The sequence below is a fragment of the Stenella coeruleoalba genome, assembly GCF_951394435.1.
Source record: "Stenella coeruleoalba genome assembly, chromosome: 9".
NCBI lineage: Eukaryota > Metazoa > Chordata > Mammalia > Artiodactyla > Delphinidae > Stenella > Stenella coeruleoalba.
In genome coordinates, this window is record NC_137155.1 from 54,728,048 (window position 1) to 54,750,054 (window position 22,007).

Consider the following 22,007-nt stretch of genomic DNA (forward strand, 5'->3'; position numbering starts at 1 on the left):
TTCATCATCATCATCATCACCATCATCATCACCAGCACCATCATTGTTACTTCTAATCTTTCAGGAACAGGCTGTCACTATCCAATTCTAAGGACCCAACACAAGTTAAATGAATGAAATTAAAATGAAGGGTGTATTGGTCTCTGAGGATAACGTTGTGAATCATGGACCTGCAAGAGGACCATGATGGTCCTCCACAGATTGACCTACGAGCATCCTCAGTCCAGTTCCTGGGTCACTAACTCAAAAGCTAGTCCTCAATGGGCTGTTCACTGGATGACGGTGGCTGTTTCTCCTGAGAAATCAAGGTCCAAAAGCCTAAAGACGGCGGCTCTCAAACTTTGGTATCATCAGAATCACCTGGAGAACTTGTTCAATCAGATTGCTGGGCTCCACCCCCCAGTTTCTGATTCAGTCTCTCTGAGTTGAAGCTGAGAATTCGTATTTCTAATAGGTTCCCAGGCCAGGCCAATGCTGCTGGTCCAGGGAAAACACTTCAGGGAGTACTGTCCCAAAATGTCACTCAGTGAAGCTCACATTTATTGGGAGGGCAACACTTATATGGCTCCAGGTGTGATAAGATCTGCATTCAACAGGCAAAAATGCAATTTTCAGGCATCTTTCTCTGATAGTGGTCCTCAATTGTGGCTATACTTTAAAAATCAACTGGTGAAATTTTTAAAATCACCTACGTCCAAGTCCCATCCCCAGGCAATTACATTAGAACACCCCCAATCCCACTGGTGACTTTTTTTTTTTAGTTCCTTGAGTGATTCTTAGCTAATTAAGGTTGAGAACACAGAGCTTCCATACGGTAAGCGTTCTCAACCCTGGCTCCTTATCAGGATCACTTGAGGAAGTGCGGGAAAACTAGTGATGCCAGGGCCCCATCCCACACTAATTTAAAAAGATTCTTTGGGACAGGGGCCTGGGCATGCGTATCCTGCATTTTAAAAGCTCTCTTGGCGATTCTAACGTGCAGCCAGGGTAGAGAACACCCGTTTGGTGGGGATCTCCATTTGGTTCACCCACTCGCCTCTGGAACAGTGATTTAAATTCTTGGATGTGCATCAGATGCATTTTTGGCACTTAAAAAAATATAGCGAACTGTGCAGACCCCATCCCTGGATTCTGTGGTTTAGTAGGCCATATGGAAATCAGGCATCAGTGCTTAAAGAACAGAAAAGGAAACCTGTCTCCATGCACACCCAGGGGAAGACATAAAACTCTAAAGGAAAGTGCTTTTTGTTGATCACGAGTGCAGACTTCATAAGCAAAATATGACAGGGAATGTAGACCAGTGAAGGGGGAGGATACAAATGCATCTGGGGTCTGAATACCAAACCAGTGTAATCTAAGAGCAGAGGTTTTGACAGAAAGAAACAGAGGTTTCGAGTCACTCTTACCTTTAGAGCATTTTTCCATGTCCTCTGAAGACTGTAACCATAATGGAACTCGAGTCTCACCACCACAAGAAAATGATAAATTGCTTCCGGTTTGAAAGGAATTCTGCTTTGATATACCGCTATGCTGTTCCACAGATGACAAAAGCACATTATAAATGAAAACAGAGCTCGGTGGGAACACTTTAGGGTAAAGGATAATAAAGTGGGCTTGTAGCTAATGGAAGCCATCTGCCCATAATAAGGAAGAAGCTTCTAGCAAAGCACTCCCCTGGAGACCCTGAGACCTCCAGCTATTAACCGCGTGGCCATACCATGCTACGGGCCCCTGATTTCTCTTCCTGTCAAATGATAACCACACTGAAATAATGACACAAATGTTGGGAAAGATTTTGCAATTCTGTATGACTATAAGTGCACCTCTTGTATGTTACAAGCAGAAAGCCAACTGAAGTCAAACTGGTCAAGAGAAAGCTGGAGCTTTCAGGGATATTAAATCCCTCCGTACATGCTGTTCTCCAGTTACACTCTCGGCATTAATAGATGCCCTTCTGGCCCTCGTTCTGACTGAGTGGACACACAGACTAATGAAATCCCAGCTCAAGCTTACCCTGCTCCTCCCCACAAACCCTTCATTCCTCAGACATGGCCCCCGAGAGCAGACTCCTCCCCACACAAAGCCACCTTCCTTCAGATTCATTATCGGCAAATCATTACCTTCCTACTGGAAATGGTGTCCAAGACCTCAGGACCAGAGTCTGTGACAGCAGATCCTGGGAAAAAGTGATTAACTTCGTGTGGAAACATGGCGATTTCATTCTGACGATATATTCTGTGGTGGCGAAGTTTGGATACCCACTCATCAAAGACTTCCTCTGACTTCACCTAGATTATGTTGGGTTGAAAGGAGACGAGAATGTCAGTCACTCTAAGGAACAATTAGTCATCACACTGAGGTCACTCCTAGCACCTCTTCATGCTGTCATGTGTAGAAATGTGGAAATACCAGTTTACTGACTTCATTTACATTTATGTAGTCTATAGAACAAGCTGGAGAAGGAGATGGAGAGCAAAAATGGTCTTCATAAACTCTACATTTAGGCATTCTATGAAAGACTCCAATTGTTATGTTATTATTAGGAAATATTAAAGAACACATAAGCTGAAATTTACATTTATCCATCTCTTAAAGTGGTTCCAAATTCTCTTGTCCCAGTTTCTACTAACCATACTAAAAATATTAGCACCATTTTTAAAAAAAACTCTTTTATAATTCAGACTTTTCAGACCAATCTTCTCTGAACTGGAATGAATTAATAAATTCTTCCTAAAATATTTAATCTTGTTAATCTTCTCTGACAAAGAATATGGTGCTGAGGAATATATGTTAATGAATGTGAAGGTTACTTAAAAGAACATTTCTCCCACTCTTAGAAAACAAAAATCTGATAAAGTTTTATCAGTGATTTCCAGGATTTTTCAAACACACATACACAAACTTTTAGCCATTCTCTCCAGGAGTGACTATCAAGGTATAGTTTCTATGAAGAGTAATGTTTGTATCTAGTAACTTTTATTATAAAGTATTTCAAATGTGCATAAAAGTACTAAAAAGAATATAATAAGCACCTATGCACCATAGATATTTCTTAATAGCCAATATTTGTGTGTGCATGATGGTGTATTAATGCTTTCAAAACGAAAAATGATAGATATCTATACACGAGAACACAGAGACTCATGAAGTGGCAATTTAAAAGACCTCAAAACGATGTATGGTAGGTTAACTTCCAAGAAGAAAAATCCAGGTCAATTCAGTTAAAATCTTTACTAATGCTGCTACTGAGAGCAAGGATGTGGAAATAAACGTCAGCAACATCCTTCACGTAGGAAGTGTTCGGTCGGCGTTTATGTTTGCTATGTTGATTAGAAGTACACACAAGACTTAAACCCCTCCAGGTGCTATTGGATGTGTCGTTTACAAGTAGAAGCAACACAAACAGACTCACATCTATTTGTCTCCTTTAAATTATGTTCTTGAAATGTACTTCATTTCCCAGATGTTGTTAACTGACTGCCCAGGACAGTCAAATATGTACTATTCCCCAAGCCTAAGCCCCTATGCCTGTGGCTGTAGGTAATTGCGTACAGCAGGGCTTCTCACCCTCGGCACATCGACAGGGTGGGCTGGAGACGTCTTTGCCGTGGGGGCAATCAAGCCCATGTATGTGCTAAGCATGTATTTGCCCAAGTACTACGATGTGCTATGGGGAGGACAGGGACACATTAAAATGGGGAGTTCATAATCTCATGCTTTTATTTTCCCAAAGCACAGCCCCCACTCCCAATATTCCAAGTAATTTGTCCAAGTAAGAAAAGACTCTTAACATTTTCTCAATTAATTTCTAACACTCGGGTACCACCTAATAGTTATATATAATACATAAACATATTGAGCTTACTGTGGGTCAGGCATTACGTCAAGTTTTCTACATGCAGCCCTACAAGACGAGCACTGGAACTCCCATTGTCGGGGTGGGAGGGTGGTGAGAAAACTGAGACTTTCAGAGATTAAATCATTTGTCAAAGGCTGAAAGCTAGTAAGTAACCAGGCAGTCAAGATCTGAACCAGATTTGTATCTCCAAAGCTCTTGCTTCATGCTTTTAACTATCTATACCACCTGCAGGAGAAGGGGCAGAAGAGGGTAGTGAAGCAGCTTTCAGAGATACTATTTGGAGACCCATCCTTTAGGGGAAAAATTTTTGACATCACTGTGGTATGAGAATTTTAATGGAATCCCTATAAATTTAGTCGAAGTTGTAAGATGGGGCTTCTCAGACTGAAGATCATATTTTATTTCAGGAAACATTTTTTTTTTTAAGAAGATGTTGGGGGTAGGAGTTTATTAATTAATTAATTAATTTTTGCTGTGTTGGGTCTTCATTTCTGTGCGAGGGCTTTCTCTAGTTGCGGCGAGCGGGGGCCACTCTTCATCGCGGTGCGCGGGCCTCTCACTATCGCGGCCTCTCTCGTTGCGGAGCACAGGCTCCAGACGCGCAGGCTCAGTAGTTGTCGCTCACGGGCCTAGTTGCTCCGTGGCATGTGGGATCCTCCCAGACCAGGGCTCGAACCCATGTCCCCTGCATTGGCAGGCAGATTCTCAACCACTGTGCCACCAGGGAAGCCCAAGGAAACATTTTAACCTATAGTAAATGGTTCTTCACTAAAGATGGTACTGCCTGGGGGTAGAGGGGGTTTGTATTTGGAAACATGAAGTTTTCTGTTTTTTGTTTTTCTGTTACTGATGTCACAATCACAAGGGAGGGGGGGATTTAGGGCATAAGAGACAATGAGGCTAAATGTTCAGCAGTGTAAGAGACAGTCCTACACAATGAAGAACTGTCCCATCCAGATATCAATAGATATATCCTTAGAAATACTTTCATAATGAAGATCTTCTACATGTTGGCTGGATGTTTTGAAATTCAAAAGGCATCACCAACGGTACTATAACTGACAATCCTTTCACAACATAAAGGAACTCTGTGCAACAGGAGACAGCATCTGGGAAGCAGTGTCACCTTCAGATGATAAATGTGCTCCTCGGTGTCTAGATCTATGCACTTTGACGACTTCTTCACAGACATCACCGAGAGCCCGACATCAATGCAGCCATGCAGCTTCTCTCTCTCTATCTGCAGAGGCACAAAGGGGGCCCCTTGAGAACCACGGTGTTAAAAACCATCGGAACATCCTTAACACTCTTTCCCTCCACCCTCCCCTTCCACACCCACTAACAGTAAACATAATAACTACACTTCTCCAGTACTTAGCGTGAACGAGCACAGAGCTTGGTGCTATACACACATCATCCTATTTAACCTGTGAGGGAGGAAACATCTCCCCTTTTACAGACGGGAGACTGAATTACAGAGGGTTAAGTAACAAGCAGTTTGCACATTGCAAAGTGAGGAAGCAAGGAGGTGAGGAAACTAAAAAGTTAGCCCCATGACTCCTATGACAGTGAATTCACCTGTTAACTTCACCGCCTCCTGCAGAAATAGTTTCCGGTGTCTAAATTCATTTGGAAGTGACTTAAAAAGAGGAGTAGGTTTGTTTTCTACATCTGTGACTCCATTTCTGTTTGGTAAATAGGTTCATTTGTACCATTTTTTAGATTCCACATATAAGCGATATCAGATGATAGTTGTCTTTGTCTGACTTACTTCACTCAGTAAGACAATCTCTAGGTCCATCCATGTAGCTGCAAATCGCATTATTTCATTCTTTTTTATGGCTGAGTAATATGGTTACCAAAGGGGAAGGGAGGGATAAACTGGGAGCCTGGGATTGACATATACACACTACTATATAAAATAGATAACTAATAAGGACCTACTGTATAGCACAGGGAACTCTACTCAATACTCTGTAATGACCCGTATGGGAATGGAATCTAAAAAAGAATGGATATATGTATAACTGATTCACTTTGCTGTACAGCAGAAACTAACACAACATTATAAATCAACTATAATCCAATAAAAATTTTAAAATTTCTTTAAAAGCTGAAGAAACCAAAAAAAAATTTAAAAATAAAAATTAAAAGAGGAGTAAGGAAGCTAATACAGGCCACTGTGGGTCAGGCACTATGGCACGTTTCTGTATTTGCCCCAACAAGGTGAGCACCGTGAGAGAGGCGAAGAGAGGAAGACGGGAGAAGTGCTGGGTGAGAGAGGGACCCCTACGAGGGCAGGACCAGTAGTCATTCCGAGTCCTCAAGGGCTGTCCGCCTGGTGTTCACACACAGGGGAACCTCCCGTCACCTTCACCAAGGGCCTTCTCCACTAAACCCCTCAGTCCCCATAACAGTGGGAGGGACACGCTCTCTGTTTTGTTCCTGTTAGCTCACTGTGAAGAGGTCTCCCCCACCCAGAGAACCCCACAGCACAACCCTAAGACCAGAACCCATGCCTGGATACCCAGTAGGGTGTTGATAGGGGCTCCTGCACCTCTACTTGGTGGGTGAACTGAGCCCACCCAGAACCCAGAGCAGGGACAGTGGGGAGCAGATACCTCTGTTCCCTGAGAGGGAACCACCACCCCTCCCTGATCTCCAGTTTAGGGAAATGCAATTCTCAAACATGCACAATCTCATCCATGAGCTGACAACCACTAGCCCTTTAGAATTCTTCAGTAGCATACTGGATTAACAAGACGACTTACATCACTTTGGTTCTTGGCATATTTCAAGATTCCTTTGTCCAGATAGAAGAATCTCTGTGGGGAATAAAGCAGAATTCATTAAGACATTCCCAGGACTTCCCTGGTGGTGCAGTGGTTAAGAATCCGCCTGCCAGTGCGGGGGACACGGTTTTGATCCCTGGTCTGGGAAGATCCCACATGCCACAGAGCAACTAAGCCCGCGCGCCTAGGACCCGTGCTCCGCAACAAGAGAAGCCACCGCAATGAGAAGCCCGTGCACCGCAACAGAGTAGCCCTCGCTCGCCGCAACTAGAGAAAGCCCGCGCGAAGCAACGAAGCCCTAACGCAGCCAAAAAGAAAAAAAAAAAAAAAAAAAAAGACATTCCATTTAAACATCCTTCTCTTGGTCTCCATGCTCAACTTCAAATTAAATGTAAGTGCTTCAGAACCGGGTCCTGAGTGGGGAGTGTAGGTGCAAACGAAGGTGCGTCCCAGGCCAGTTCTTACCTTGTGCCAGCCTTTCAAGGGCCATTTCCTTTTTTTCAGCAAAAATCCTTTCTGAATTGGTGGCTCCTGGGTGTAATTCATCTCTCCCCTCAGTCCTTCCACCACTTCCCAGCTGTCCTGTTCCAACAAAAGAGTTCAGGCTCAATGGCTATCTTTAAAAAAAATAGTAATGTTAAGAAGCACTCGATCCCATCAGTCAATCCATCCAAGATGATGAGACTGGCTGGGTGTGTTGGGAGAAGAAACTCAAATTTAATTTATGTACAGTTCTTTGACGTTACAGATTTAATGCTATAATTTAGTGGCATCAAATTTTTTGTTGTTGTTGTTTTTGAAAAGCTCTCTCTCAGAAGGGAATGTCTCTGTCTTTTTTGGTGCTTGAACCTTGACAACCACAGCTAAAGGTAAAGACTTTCCTGTAAGTTCTATTTTTGTTCCCTTTGACATCATCAGTAATTCTCAGTCACCACTAGACTTCGGTCTGAATTTGAACCCAAAGCTACATACATCAGGATGGAGGCTGGGCAGGAGGGGTAGGGGTGGCTGGGAAAATTGGCTGAAAAGTGTGAGACTGCATGCAAATTGGTAAACACAACACGTTGGTCAAAATGATGATTTAGTCACACTGCCTCCAAATTCTAGGTATTTAAATGTTGGAAATCTTGAAGCATCAAAAAGGTGGTTCTGCAACAAGTATTTTCATCCTCTTTGCCCAGAAGTTTTGTTTTCTCCTCCTTTCTTTTGTTTCACAAACTTTGGTGAGGGGAGGGTGCAATTATTGCTCTACTAAGCTGTTTGCAATTTTGAGGTACAAGTAGTTATTACTATAAATCTTCCACTGTTAGCCATTTGGGTTATTTCAAGTAATCGACTAGAAAAGAATTTTAAAAGGAATACTAAAGAAAAACACTAAAAATTTATTTTTAAATGCTTGAAAATGCACATACCATTGCAAAATTACCCCCAGATAGACCAAAACTGACAACACTTCAGCTGGTTTTTATTTATTATTATTTTTACATTTTTTGTTGGGATATAACATACATGGAATGCGCAAATCTTAAGACTGTAACTTGAAGAATTTATATACCTATACCTACCGTCCAGATCAGAGAGAAAACTTTTCCAACACAGGATAATTACGTTTTGACAAACATGTCTTTCCCCTCCTCGGGTTTACTGAGATATTACTGGCAAATAACATACGTAGGTTTAAGATGTACAATGCGATGATTTGATACACCTCTATTCCCTCACAGAATATACTATTTTTTTGTGTGTGTGATGATAACATTTAAGATCTACTCTCTTACCAGCTTTCAAGTATATAACATTGTTAATTATAGTCACCATGCTATACATTAGAGCCCCAGAGCTTATTCATCTTACAGCTGGAAATTTGTACCATTCGACCAATATTCTCTCCATTTCCCCCACCTTCTGCCCCTGGTAGCCACCATTCTACTCTCTCCTTCTATGAGTTTGGCTTCTTTAGATCTGAATATAAGTGAGAACATACAGTATTTATCTTTCTCTGTCTGATTTGCTTCACTTAGCATAATATCCTCAAGATCCATCCATATTGTCACAAAAGGCAGGATTTCTTTTTTTATGGCTGAATAATATTCCATTGTGTGTATGTATATATATGGAATATATGGAATCTTACATTTCCAGGGGATACATATACATCTTACATTTTCTTTATCCATTCACCCATCCAATGGGCACTTGGATTGTTTCCATGTTGTGGCTATTGCAGATAATGCTACAACGAAAACTGGGGTGCGGATATCTCAAGAGACAAACATGTCATCTGGGCCAAATTTCATGTTGAATAACTTGCTCTTAGTCAAATCTCCAGCCTGCAGTAAGTGGTACAGGCAGAGGCCAGAGGGTCTGGGAGATGGACCTTAATAACCTGGGAGCAGAAGCAATTAGACCCAAGTCCCAGGCAGCAGACGGTCTAATGGGGAGGGCATGGAACCACAGAGAGTCCTGGGTGCTCTGGCTCGGTGTCTGTGTTGTCCTCAAGTTCAAGATATGGAAAACACCTGGTAGCAAGACCATTTTCCTACCTTAGTGGCTGAACACTTTGTATAACCATCCTGACAGATCTGCCTTATGTCTGATTGCACCTTACTCTCAATAAGGCTTAAGGTACATCCCAGAGCTCTCAAACATAGCACTGGTTGAAATCTGGAGTTGTAAAAGTTGAATTCTTCAATGGAAAAACCAAAGCTTAGATTCAGCTCCTAAATTAGAGGACTTTTTCAAAAAGGTAAAACTGTCAAACGAGATTCTTTGTAGCAATGATTACCAATTATTCAGTCACTTAATTACATCCAGACAATAAATGGAGAATGCATAATATTAAGTGATGGGAAGCCACACACACACAAAAATTCTGCTCACATTTATTTCAGCTCAAAAAAACCAGTCCTCAAAAAGTGTCTTGCTTGTCAAGATTTTACTGAATCGTTAAAATCATCAAGTTAAAAATTTCACCTCCTCCAGGAAGCCTTCTTCAGAGGAAAGTACTATTTCATCCCAGAGACTCCATCAGTATTTCATCTCACCTTCTGCTTATGATTGTATATGTGAGGTTTTATCATCCCTGGACTGGATAATAGACACCTTGAGGCTCTACAGTGTCTGTTCACTTCTGATTTCCTCAATGTGCCTAACGTGTTATCCTGTGACTAGTATGCATCTGATTGACAAATGGATAAACTTGGTCCTGGAATAAGGCTGCAAACAGATTTATGTTCTTGGAGTATCATTCACTGGCTTGCATTTGAAGTATGCCCAATATCTTTGGGCTAAATGACTATTTACAAATCAAATACAGCACATTCACATTTGTGAAAGAAGGTGTGTGTGTGTTATCACTGTTAAATGAAAATCTAAGGCTTGAAATCTTCCAAAAAGTACTCTAAGAAAATCAAGCCCTTTTGATTTGTTTAAGACTCCCAAGCAAAAGGCAACAGGCAGAGTGCTAATACTAGACCATCGTGCACATCTGCTGAAGACATTCAATTGTGCAAAATGCAAATGCCAAGAGGGATTAGACGTTATTGCATACTTTACAAAACTGAATAACAAATGGAATGAGATCACACCTATAGTTTAAAGGATAACAAGGCTTAAATCTCAAAAATGTTTCAAGGATTCGTGTTAGAACTAGATTTCTCCTGAACTCTTGAGACACAGTATATGCCTACCAATGAGCCAATGTGGAGGGCAGGGGATTAGACTGGGTTTCTTGGCTCTTAAGGTAAATAAGTCAAACAGGGTTTGCACTTAGTACTACAAAATATCATCTTTTTTCCCTCACTTTCTCTTCTATCTGGGCTCAGAACTTGAAACTCTTACGAGGTTGGAAGAGCCAGATTTGAAGAATTTAAGAAAGTGAAGGCTCTCCTTGACTGAGGAAGAAAGCACTGCAGCCAACTCCTTTTCTGGCTCAACATCCAAATCCTCCCCCTCCCAACTTCCTTATCTGTCACCGTCCTTGAGTCATGAGGCTGAAACCTAAGAGCCAGCATCCAGCCAGTGGTTCTCAGTGGGTACTCTTCTCTCAGGCTGTGAAACCTTGGGGGCACTTTTAGTTGTCACAGTGATGGAGTGGGTGGTTGGTCTCTGGCATCTAATGGCTGGGGACCAGGAATGTTAGATGTCCTGAAATGTCTTGGTCTTGCACAATAAAGAAGTTGTCCCACATCCGCAAGATTTTCCAAAGTGCCAAGAGACATTTTCAGAGATGAAACCCGTTTATAATTATTCGAGCACAGAACTTAACTCTGTTTCATGTACTTACCAAAGTATTTTTGCATGGTTTTTTTTTTTTTTTTTTTTTGCGGTACGTGGGCCTCTCACTGCTGTGGCCTCTCCCGTTGCGGAGCACAAGGCTCCAGACGCGCAGGCTCTGCGGCCATGGCTCACGGGCCCAGCCGCTCCGCGGCATGTGGGATCTTCCCAGACCGGGGCACGAACCCGTGTCCCCTGCATCGGCAGGCGGACTCTCAACCACTGCACCACCAGGGAAGCCCTTTTGCATGGTTTTTAACACACTCTGAATTCTTGGGAATGCAACTACTGAATAATTGAGATAAGACTGTACTTCCTCCTGTTTGGGACTTTAGCAAGAGTCACCCACCATTTTGCAGAATCGTGTCACTGAAGCCCGTGCCACTTGCGGTATGTGAGTTATTAACACATCTCTATGGGTCTGCATTAGTAGCCGTGACCCCACATATAGGTGTATCTGACCACTTCGTTATGTCCTCTGGTATAGTCATGTCTGGGCTTTTACATATTATAATGTATACTTTAACCACTTCTCTGAAGTTTCCTTTATTCACAGTAAAGTGTTATGTTGATATTTTCAAAATTATGTGGGCAATTATATTAAATTAATAATGAATTTCATTTGAGGAGAGTAAAGCCTTCACTGAAATACTGGTCATAAAAAGGGGACATTGGTATGATGGAGTTAAGAGCCACTGCTGATCCCGACACCAATTCTGTGAGAAGGAATGCCAGACCAGGACACAATATAGTGAAATCACTTTGAAACTGTAAGGGCTTGATTATTATAAGTCAGTCCTGTTAGTTTCATCTTCAAAATGTGTATCTTCCATGTCCCTTCTCCTCTGTTTCCCCGCCACCACCCGCCGATCTCATCAAACCTGATCTCCCAAGACTCCCCACTTCTACAATCATTTATGGGACCTCACTAGGTCCTACTCTCCATGCAGTGTAAAAATGAATACAACATAATATTTGTCATTTCCACTGCTGTGGTTTACTTGTGTTTTTCCAAGCTCCCAGAATCTTCTCTTGTTCTTTTCCATCCGTACAAATGCTTCAAGATTTTAGTTCAGTTTTCTCTTTCCATGAAATTCCTAAGTTACCCAAACGACATCAATCATGTATTCCTGTAAATGATAGTAGTATTGCTGTCCATTACCAGGTAGTTTAGTATTTTATAAATTTTTTTTCCATTTTTATCCCCAGTGCTTTGCTCTTCTGTCCCCAAACAGTTGTAGGGGCCATCTTTTTAAGTTGTTTAGAACCCCAGCAAAGAACTGAGTATATAGTAAGAAAGAAAAGAATTCTCCTGGGTTTATTCATTGTTGGGGTCTCAAACAAAGAACATAGATTAAGGTCTCAAACCAAGTAAATGGCACTGGATGGTTGGTCAACAAGGAGATATTAAAATGTATCCACACTTCTAGGCAGGCTGCCATTCAAAACACAAAAGAATAGTGCCTCAGGAAACACTATCCAGTGGGGTAGATTGAAACAATATATAAATACAAAAATATAAACAACAAAAAGATAAAATGATTGAATACTTTCTAGCCCATGAAAGCAGGAACCTTTTCTGTCTTGTTCACTACTTAATAGTGCATAGTATATGAAAGTGGTTAAGAATAAATCCTGGGATCTTTCATTGTGGTGGGGCCCCTCCCGAGTCCTCACTTCGCGCTGACCGGAATCCGAGGAGATGGCGAGCCAGGTTATCAACTGCAAGGCTTCGGTTGCCTGGGAGGCTAGAAAGCCTCTCTCCATAGAGGAGATAGAGGTGGCACCCCCAAAGGCTCATGAAGTTCGAATTAAGATTATTCCACTGCAGTTTGCCACACTGACGCCTATACCCTGGGTGGGGCTGATCCTGAAGGGAGTTTTCCAGTGATCTTGGGACATGAAGGTGCTGGAATTGTGGAAAGTGTTGGTGAAGGAGTTACTAAGCTGAAGGCAGGTGATACTGTCATCCCACTTTACATCCCACAGTGTGGAGAGTGCAAATTCTGTCTAAATCCTAAAACGAACTTTTGCCAGAAGGTAAGAGTCACTCAAGGGAAAGGATTCATGCCAGATGGCACTAGCAGATTTACTTGTAAAGGAAAGACAATTTTACATTACACGGGAACCAGCACATTTTCTGAATACACAGTTGTGGCTGATATCTCTGTTGCTAAAATTGATCCTTTAGCCCCTTTGGATAAAGTCTGCCTTCTGGGTTGTGGCATTTCAACTGGTTATGGTGCTGCTGTGAACACTGCCAAGGGGGAGCCTGGCTCTACTTGTGCCGTCTTTGGCCTGGGAGGAGTTGGACTGGCAGTTATCATGGGCTGTAAGGTGGCTGGTGCATCCCGGATCATTGGTGTGGACATCAATAAAGATAAATTCACAAGGGCTAAGGAGTTCGGGGCCTCTGAGTGTACTAACCCCCAGGACTTCAGTAAACCTATCCAGGAAGTGCTCGTTGAGATGACTGATGGGGGAGTGGACTGTTCCTTTGAGTGTATTGGTAACCTGAAAGTCATGAGAGCAGCGCTGGAGGCCTGCCACAAAGGCTGGGGCGTCAGCGTGGTGGTTGGAGTAGCTGCCTCAGGTGAAGAAGTTACCACTCGTCCATTCCTGCTGGTAACAGGCCGCACGTGGAAAGGCACTGCCTTTGGAGGATGGAAGAGTGTAGAACGCGTCCCAAAGTTGGTGTCCAAATATAAGTCCAAAAAAATAAAGATTGATGAATTTGTGACTCACAATTTGCCTTTTGACCAAATTAACGAAGCTTTTGAACTGATGCATGCAGGAAAGAGCATCCGAACTGTTGTAAAGCTTTAAATTCAAAAGAGAAAAATTCTTCCATCCTTGTAACTAAGTCTTGTGGTCTGATTGGAGCAGCCAGACAAGCAGGAAGGAGCTCTTTCAAGTTCACAGCTTCTTAGACCTTCATTAACTGACTCTGGGGAATAATGTTTTGTGAATAAATTCATAAACGTCTAATCAAGGACAAGGCTAATACTGTCATAAGTCTGTTTTCTGGACTCTTCTTCACATAAATAATTGCTGGCTCATTAAGGAATATTTTTAACATAATAAAAGGAACTTCTGCAAAAAAAAAAAAAAAGAATAAATCCTGGGCTTCCCTGGTGGCTCAGTGGTTGAGAATCTGCCTGCCAATGCAGGGGACATGGGTTCGAACCCTGGTCTGGGGAGATCCCACATGCTGCGGAGCAACTAAGCCCGTGCACCATAACTACTGAGCCTGCGCTCTAGAGCCTTTGAGCCACAGCTACCGAAGCCCGTGCACCTAGAGCCCGTGCTCCGCAACAAGAGAAGCCACCGTAGTGAGAGGCCTGCTCACGGCAATGAAGAGTAGCCCCTGCTCGCCGCAACTAGAGAAAACCCTCGTGCAGCAACGAAGACACAACACAGCCAAAAATAAATAATAAGTAAAATAAATAAATTTTTTTAAAAAAGAATAAATCTTAAGAGTTCTCACCACATGGAAGAAAAAATTTGTTTCTATTTCTCTAATTTTGAATCTATCTGAGATGATGGATGTTCACTAAACTTATTGTGATGATAATTTCATGACGTATATAAGTCAAATCATTATGCTGTACACCTTAAACTTACACAGTGCTGTGTGTCAATTATATCTCAATAAAACTGGAGGGAAAAAAATGGTCCATGGTAGATATGAATAAATATGTTGACCAAACTAATGAAGCAATTACAATAGCTAACATTATTAATAATGTTACTACTTATCATCTATCAGGAAGTGTTCTAAACGCCGCGTGTACATTGTTGCGCTTAATCTTTTCACAATCTTGCAAGGTTGGATTTATTAGTATATTTTTTAAATGTCTTTATTGCACCTTCATTTTTTTTTGACATTTTTAAAACTAATAGACTATTTTTAGAGCACTTTTAGGTTTATAGGAAAATTGAAATTACAAAAAGTTCCATATACTTCCTCTCTCGCCACACACAGTTTTCTGTTATTAACATCTTGCACTGATGTGCCACATTTTTTAAAAAATAGATGAACCAATATAATACATCATTATTAACTGAAGTCCATAGTTTACACTAGGGAGTCACTCTTTGTGGTATACAGTTCTATGAGTTTTGCCAAATGCATAATGTCACATATCCACCATTTCAATAACATACAAAATAGTTTCACTTCCCTAAAAATACTCCTCCCTTAACTTTCATCCCCTCTCAGTCTTCCTGGAAACCAGTATTTTTGGAATGTGGAAACCAAGGAAGAGAGAATAGGTAACTTTCCCCATGCTATAAAGTCACCTGACTACAAAATCGATATTTTCAATCATTCTGCTACATATTACAGCACATTGTATATTCTACTGTAATTTAAATATGTACATTCTGATGATGAACAAAGAGTAAATGCCATGGGGCAGGGGGACGGAGGTGGCTAAGTCCAAGATCAGAAGCCATCTGAAGGAGTCAAGAAGCCCTGCCCTACAGATAGAGACAAGCAAGGCTGGGATCCTGAGCACAGCTGCCACGTCTCCCATCCTGCATCCCCCTGAACTGGGGCGGGAAATCAGCCTGTGCATTTTAATGCTGCCAAGTCTTTGCTCATTCGCTGTCTTATATCTGGAACATCTGCCCCACCTACTTCTCAGCCTGGTGAATTCTCACCTAGCCCCACACCACCTCCTCCTTGGGGCAGAAATTCTCTCCCTCCTCAGCACTTGCAGACCTCACTTGCACTCTCTGTCTCCCTAGCTAGAAGGTGGGTACCGTGAGGACAGAGACTGAGGCTGATTTCTTATCACCTCACTACCTGTGACATAGGCGCCCTAAATAAATATTTGCTGAACGAATAAGTCTGAGGAGCAAGAGGCTATAAAAAAGGGCCTCACAGAGCCCTTGGGGTCAGGGACTTCAATAATATGTGCTGGATTGGAGTGAACTGGTACTCAGGACAGAAAAAAGCAGAGATGTCACTTTCTCTCGTCTAAAGGCACCGGGTGGCAGGAAGTGGCTTCTACTATGCTTCACATACCAGTGACCCAGGAGGAGGACATGCACCCTGAGCTGAGCGCCCTGAGAAACACAGTGCAGGTGGACCTGGGCCCAGGGGAGATCAGGCCCTGCTGACTTAGCCCAACACAGCTGGGCTGATATCTGCCCTGGGGGCGTCAGGCTTAAAGCTCCCCATGAATACCAGGTGGAGAGAGAAACAGGACAGGGTAGGGGGAAGCGGCTTCTAAAGGTCTTTGCTTGAGTTTAACTGAAGACAGTCTGGCGCTGTCATCTGGCATTAAATTCAGTCTGTTTCACTGAACATCTAAAAGTGCCAAATATAGAAAGCTGCTTTGTGGTGGGAAAGGCAACTAAGGATTTATTCATGCTCATGAGCTGGCAAAGTTCATTTCCATATTGCTGAGTGCACAAACTGAAAGCACTTCCCTCCAGTACAGCTGTTTCCACAGCATACATCTCCTCTGCACCTTTCAAATGCTGGGTTCTCAGTCACTGCCCTTACAGTGATGTCAGAAATAGAAAACGATTTAAAACTTTAAATTCTTCCTGCAGCTGAAGAGTGTTGTGAAAGGAAGTTTTGTGGTTGCCTCTGTCTGCCATGACTGGAAAGTGGGCTGTTCTGATTATTTATTTAGTCTGTTTATCAGGCTTTTAAAAGTCACAAGGCAATCCCCAGCATTAAATCACATGGAACACAATTTAACATGACTTTAAAGGCATGTGTAATCTTCTAAAGTCTCAGGATCATCAATGTCATCTTTTATGACTGTATTAGGAACACATGGAAATGCTTGCCAACAGATTTCCAGTTAATGTAACGATAGCTTTAACTGATGTCAGACCAATTCTGGACTTATATTTCAATCACTGACACTTGGAGTTGTTGCTTCTTGTCAATTGTTTCTTCCTCAACTCAGAGTTTTTGAACACCAACAAACCTGATAGAAAGAAAAATGAAAAGAATAGAGTGGGGGTGGGGTGGATATGCAATCTAACGCAGTGCTTCTCAACTGTAACGTACCAATCACTGAAGATTTTGTCAAAACACAGAGTTCAGGTTCGTAGGGCTGGGGCGAGGCCTGGGCTTCTGCACCTGCACAGGTGAGGCTGCTGCTTTTGCTGGACCACAGAACCACTCCAAGCAGCCACACTCTAGGAGACCAGCCTGCCTTGAAGAACTGGGATTTGACTCAGTAGGCTCTGAGGGTAAAACCAGGGCCAATGGGTGAGAATTATAAGGCCCTGGACTCCACCTCTGCATAAAGGATGATTGTCTGATAATAGTCAGTGCTATGAAAAATAACAGAAACGACAAGGGCTATGAACGAGTACGTTCCCTAGTCACTGGGGAACTCTGTCAGAGGCTGGCATAGGTGCTGCAGAGGGATTCCTAGACTAGGAAGGAGGTCAGGATAAATGAGCTTGAGATCCCTTCTAAATCTTATATCATAACCTCATGTCTATTAACTGGGTATAAAGTCTCAGTTATGCGAGGTAAGTTCTAGAGATTTGCTTACGACATTGTGCCAGCAGTTAACAATACTATTGTATTGTGCACTTAAAAATTTGTTAAGATAGATCTCGTGTTAAGTGTTATCATAATAAAAATAAATAAAATGAAATAAAAGAAAATAAAATATTGGCTGATAAAGTCTCCCCAAAAACAAATTAAAAATGAGTAGTATTGGGCTTCCCTGGTGGCACAGTGGTTGAGAGTCCACCTGCCGATGCAGGGCACACGGGTTCGTGCTCAGGTCCGGGAGGATTCCACATGCCGCGGAGCGGCTGGGCCCGTGAGCCATGGCCGCTGAGCCTGCGCGTCCGGAGCCTGTGCTCCGCAACGGGAGAGGCCACGACAGTGAGAGGCCTGCGTACCGCAAAAAAAATAAAAAATAAAAAATAGGGCTTCCCTGGTGGCGCAGTGGTTGAGAGTCCGCCTGCCGATGCAGGGGACACGGATTCGTGCCCAGGTCCGGGAAGATCCCACATGCTGCGGAGCGGCTGGGCCCGTGAGCCATGGCCGCTGGGCCTGCGCGTCCAGAGCCTGTGCTCCGCAACGGGAGAGGCCACAACAGTGAGAGGCCCACATACCGCTAAAAAAAATAAAAATAAAAAATAAATAAAAAATAAACATTCTTATCCTTGATCCAAATCATCAGTGACTTTCTTTCACCTCTCTGTAAGAATAACTGGTTCTCATCATGAGAACCTAGCAACAGATTAAGATCCCGGAGAGCCTCATGAATCAAAAAAGGAATGGCTTTTGTGTTATGTAGGTTATATTCTAGTTATAACTGAGCTTCTATTTAACAGGGTAGTCTCTAACTCAAAGGTCTAAGGCTTAGCACCATATAGGTACTGGAGATGCAAAGATGTGAAACCAAATGCTGGCCTTCAAACAGTTAACGTACATTAAAAATAGAGACACCACACGGTTGAAAACTCGTAAATGCCGGATGCGAGTCTCACATAAACCTGCTACAGACTCCCGTTCCAGGGCAGGCACAATCTCACATAGGGCTGGGTCCACCTTAGTGAAATGACTTGAACTGGGATATGAAGAAAAACTGACACAGTGTGAGAAAGCAGGGCTTCTGAGGCTACCCTGACAAACTACCACAGCGCTGGTGACTTAAAGCAACAGAAATTTATCCTCTAACAGTTCTGGAAGCCAGAAGTCCAAAATTAAGGCATTAGCAGAGCTATGCTCCCTCCAGAGACTCTAAGGGAGAATGTGTTTGTCTTAACTTGGGTTGCTGTAACAAATACCACAGACTGGGAGGGTAGTCCAAGATAAAGGTGCTGGTAGATTCGGTTCCTGGTGAGAACCCGCTCCCTGACCTGTAAACAGCTGCCTTCCCGCTGTCTGCTCTTCCTCCACGCCTAAGAGCAAGAAGCTCTGTCGTCTGTCCTCTTCTCATAAGGGCATTCATCCCAGGATGAAGGCATCACCCTCATGACCTCATCTGAACCTAACTATCCCCCAGAGGCCCCACCTCTAAATGTCATCATATTGGGGGTCAGGGTTTCAACATATGAACTGGGGTGGGGCGGGCACAGACACAAACATTTGGTCTATAATAGCGTTCCTTGCCCCTTCCGGTTTCTGGTGGCCTTGGCGTTCCTTGGCTTGTATTCCCATCACCCAGATCTCTGCCTCTGTCTTCACACACATCACCTTCTCCTCCGTGTCTGTCTTCTCTCTGTGTGTTTCTTATAAGGACACTGGTCACTGAACTTGGGGCTGACCCGGATAATCCAGGACGTTCTCCTCATCTCAAGATTCTTAAATTTATTACATCTTTTACCAAATAAGGTAGCCTTCACAGGTTCCAAGGACTAGGATGTAGATATATCTTTGGGGATGGGGGAACCATTCAGCCTACTACACAGGGCAAGAGGGACCACTAGGCCAGAGACTGCCAGGAAATCGACTCATCTGGAGTGAGAATAGAGAGGAGGTGATTTTGGTTGTGGTGGGAGCTTGTGTAGAGGTGCAGAGGGAGACACAGCTGGACTCGATGGTAGGGCCAGGGTGTAGAGGACCTTAGAGAGATGTCAGATTATTCCAGGGAAGTCTCCTGTTTTGCCTAGGTCCTACTTACACTGTCACTTCTCGGCCTTTAGTATCAATATTTTAATAGCATCACATCACTTAAGTAGACTCAGACTTTCCCCTCCCTGGGAAAGAACTGTTGAGTCCCTTTGGTTCACATTTGCATCTATAGCTCCTAGAAAAACATCTAGTAACTGCAAAGCTAGTAAGCTGTGCTCTCAACAAAAGCATCTGAATCGGTTCTGCCTTCCTGTATCCTGCACTATGGCCAATGCCAACCGTGAATAAATACGCTGATTCTCTTAAGGTAACCATGTAGTTTCTATCAAACTAGTGTTTCTAAAACCCACCAAAATATATTTGCTATGTGTGTTATTCTGGAATTGCAGAACAGTTTGGATGGATCAGTAACTTCCAGAAGTGTTTTAAGAGTTTGGTTTCTCGTGCCCTTCAGAGTGTGGAAGGCAGCTGTCATTTGTAGACATGCAAAGCGACAAGCAAACCCTGACAATTCAAATACATCATTTTAGCTGAAGTTTTCATTTCTTCCTGTATCAAATGTTTGTTTTTTTCTTTACAAGACTTACTCAGAGTAGAAATATATTGAGAATTGAGTGCTGGGTCTTTGCCCTTCCTACTTTCAGTGCATAATGTCACAACCATAGGTGTGACCAAAAGGTAGGCAGTAAGGAGAAATAAAAGGCTCAGAAAGGGGGGGGATCTGAAAAACTAAGATGGAACTATATAGTTAATTATTTTTCTCTGTTGGAGCCACGAGAAAAATAACAGCTCTGGACAAACAGACCTGGGGGATCCTTATGGCTGCTTCCCTCATCTGTGTTACTCTTGCCCCTGCATTCACAGAGTGTTGGCTTCTGGAGGTGTGTTTAAACAACAATCATTTGTACATAGGGCACGTGGAACTTGAATTAACTTCTAAAGAAGCTTTCTAGCATCTAAAGAAACTTAGTGTTCTTCAAATAGATGGCTGCCTGACCCTCTACCACTTCTTAGCTGTGTGACTCTAAACCGGCAGTTAATTGGGCCCTGTTTTCTTTCTAAAGTGTAGAAAAAATACAGACCTCATTGGATTGTTTTGAGACTCCAAAGGAGAGTAGGAGAGGATCTCATGAGCTGCAAAGGTGCTATCAGATGCTTGTTAACTTCTAGAGTCCCTTGCTGACTCTTTTCAGAGCAGCCTAGACAGAAGCCAAGCCATCTGCCTCTGTATAGGATGAAACAGGGAAGCAGTCACCATGTGGTACTGCTTGAGGGCTCCTGGGACTCCTGCTTCTCGAAGGTGAATGGCTTATGTGTCAAACACTTACATAACACTACTATGTGTCAAACACTTACATAACACTACATGCTGGCTCTCTTCTAACTGAAGCAACTGTCACAACCTTACGTGACACAAGGCACAGGGGGATTAAGGACCTTGCTCAAGGTCAAACAGCTTATAAACAGCCCAAGATTTAAACTCAGGCTATCTGGCTCTCAAGCAACTTCTGTGACCATCATAGAACAATGTGACACAGTCATGCCATTCCCAAGCCACTCTTCCTTGACGGGTCTTTATCGTGGTGTTTATTCAGCCCATACTTACAAAAGGCAGCTGGTAAATCTCAGTGTCTAAAGATACAATGAATTAAAAGAAATAAAGGGAACTACATATTTTCAATACCCAGAGAGCTGAAATTATAAACACCTGAACATTATAGCGTTAATTCACTCTTTCTGGCAAATTCTCTCCCATTCAACTCCTGTGTCTTATGGGTTCTGGCAGCAAGCCCAGCCACCCTCGGCTCCCTGGAGTACAGCATAATCTAAGAGTCTGCATAAATAAATTCTCATCAGGTGACCCTGGCAGAGCTCAAAGGCCACCTCAGATTGCCCCAGGGACAAGAGGGTGACAAGAATAAATTGCATAATTGTATGGAGACCTCTCCATTTCAAATCCCCTGCAGTAATGAGAGAAGCACTTGTTAATTATTTTGGAAGGATTCAGTTCCAGATTTCTGACTTACACAGCAAATTAAAAAAAAGAACGGAAGTCATGCTCTCTTTACAATCCACAGTCTTCCCGATCAAAGTTGATTTCTTATTTGTAGTGATGTGTTCAGCTGTCCTATCCTTAGTAGCTTCACATCTCCCGTGTTCAGCTGTCCTATCCTCTTAGTAACTTAACATCTCCCTGCTCATGTTCTCTTACTAATAGGTTCTCAATGGATATTGGTTGAAGAAATAAAAATTAGGGCATATAGAACTCTTTCAAAAAAGGCAAAACCTATTCATTCATCTCTAGCACAGTCTGGCTTCTGAAATGCGTTACTTTGAAAGTTCTAGGAAGGAAATGTAAGGGGCAGTGGGAAAAAGACAAGAGGAAATTACTCATAGTTTACAGGTATTGAAATAGCAATTCTCTCTCCCACTTAGACATCCCTTAACCTACTTAATATATGTATAAAGCTTTGTGAATTGCAGTCTTTCTACCTAGCAACCACATGCTTAT

General features: G+C 42.7%; 2 protein-coding genes across 5 annotated transcripts in view; one reads left to right on the plus strand and one right to left on the minus strand.

Moving 5' to 3' along the window:
• The window catches only part of OSBPL3 (oxysterol binding protein like 3), a 206,175-nt gene that overhangs the window by 63,122 nt on the left and 121,046 nt on the right, over positions 1 to 22,007 (minus strand). For all 4 annotated transcript variants that reach the window (XM_079931187.1, XM_079931186.1, XM_079931188.1 and 1 more), the window contains 5 exons: positions 7,117 to 7,233; positions 6,631 to 6,684; positions 4,986 to 5,099; positions 2,121 to 2,288; positions 1,407 to 1,530 (listed from right to left, as the gene is read on the minus strand). In XM_079931187.1, coding sequence (XP_079787313.1) covers positions 1,407 to 1,530; positions 2,121 to 2,288; positions 4,986 to 5,099; positions 6,631 to 6,684; positions 7,117 to 7,233 — 577 coding nt within the window. The remainder of the gene's footprint in view (positions 1 to 1,406; positions 1,531 to 2,120; positions 2,289 to 4,985; positions 5,100 to 6,630; positions 6,685 to 7,116; positions 7,234 to 22,007) is intronic.
• Positions 12,309 to 14,103, plus strand: LOC307191522 (alcohol dehydrogenase class-3-like). The gene is given in 2 exon segments (XM_079931648.1): positions 12,309 to 12,746; positions 12,749 to 14,103. Coding segments are annotated over 2 exon segments (1,122 nt in total). The 5' UTR covers positions 12,309 to 12,628; the 3' UTR covers positions 13,753 to 14,103.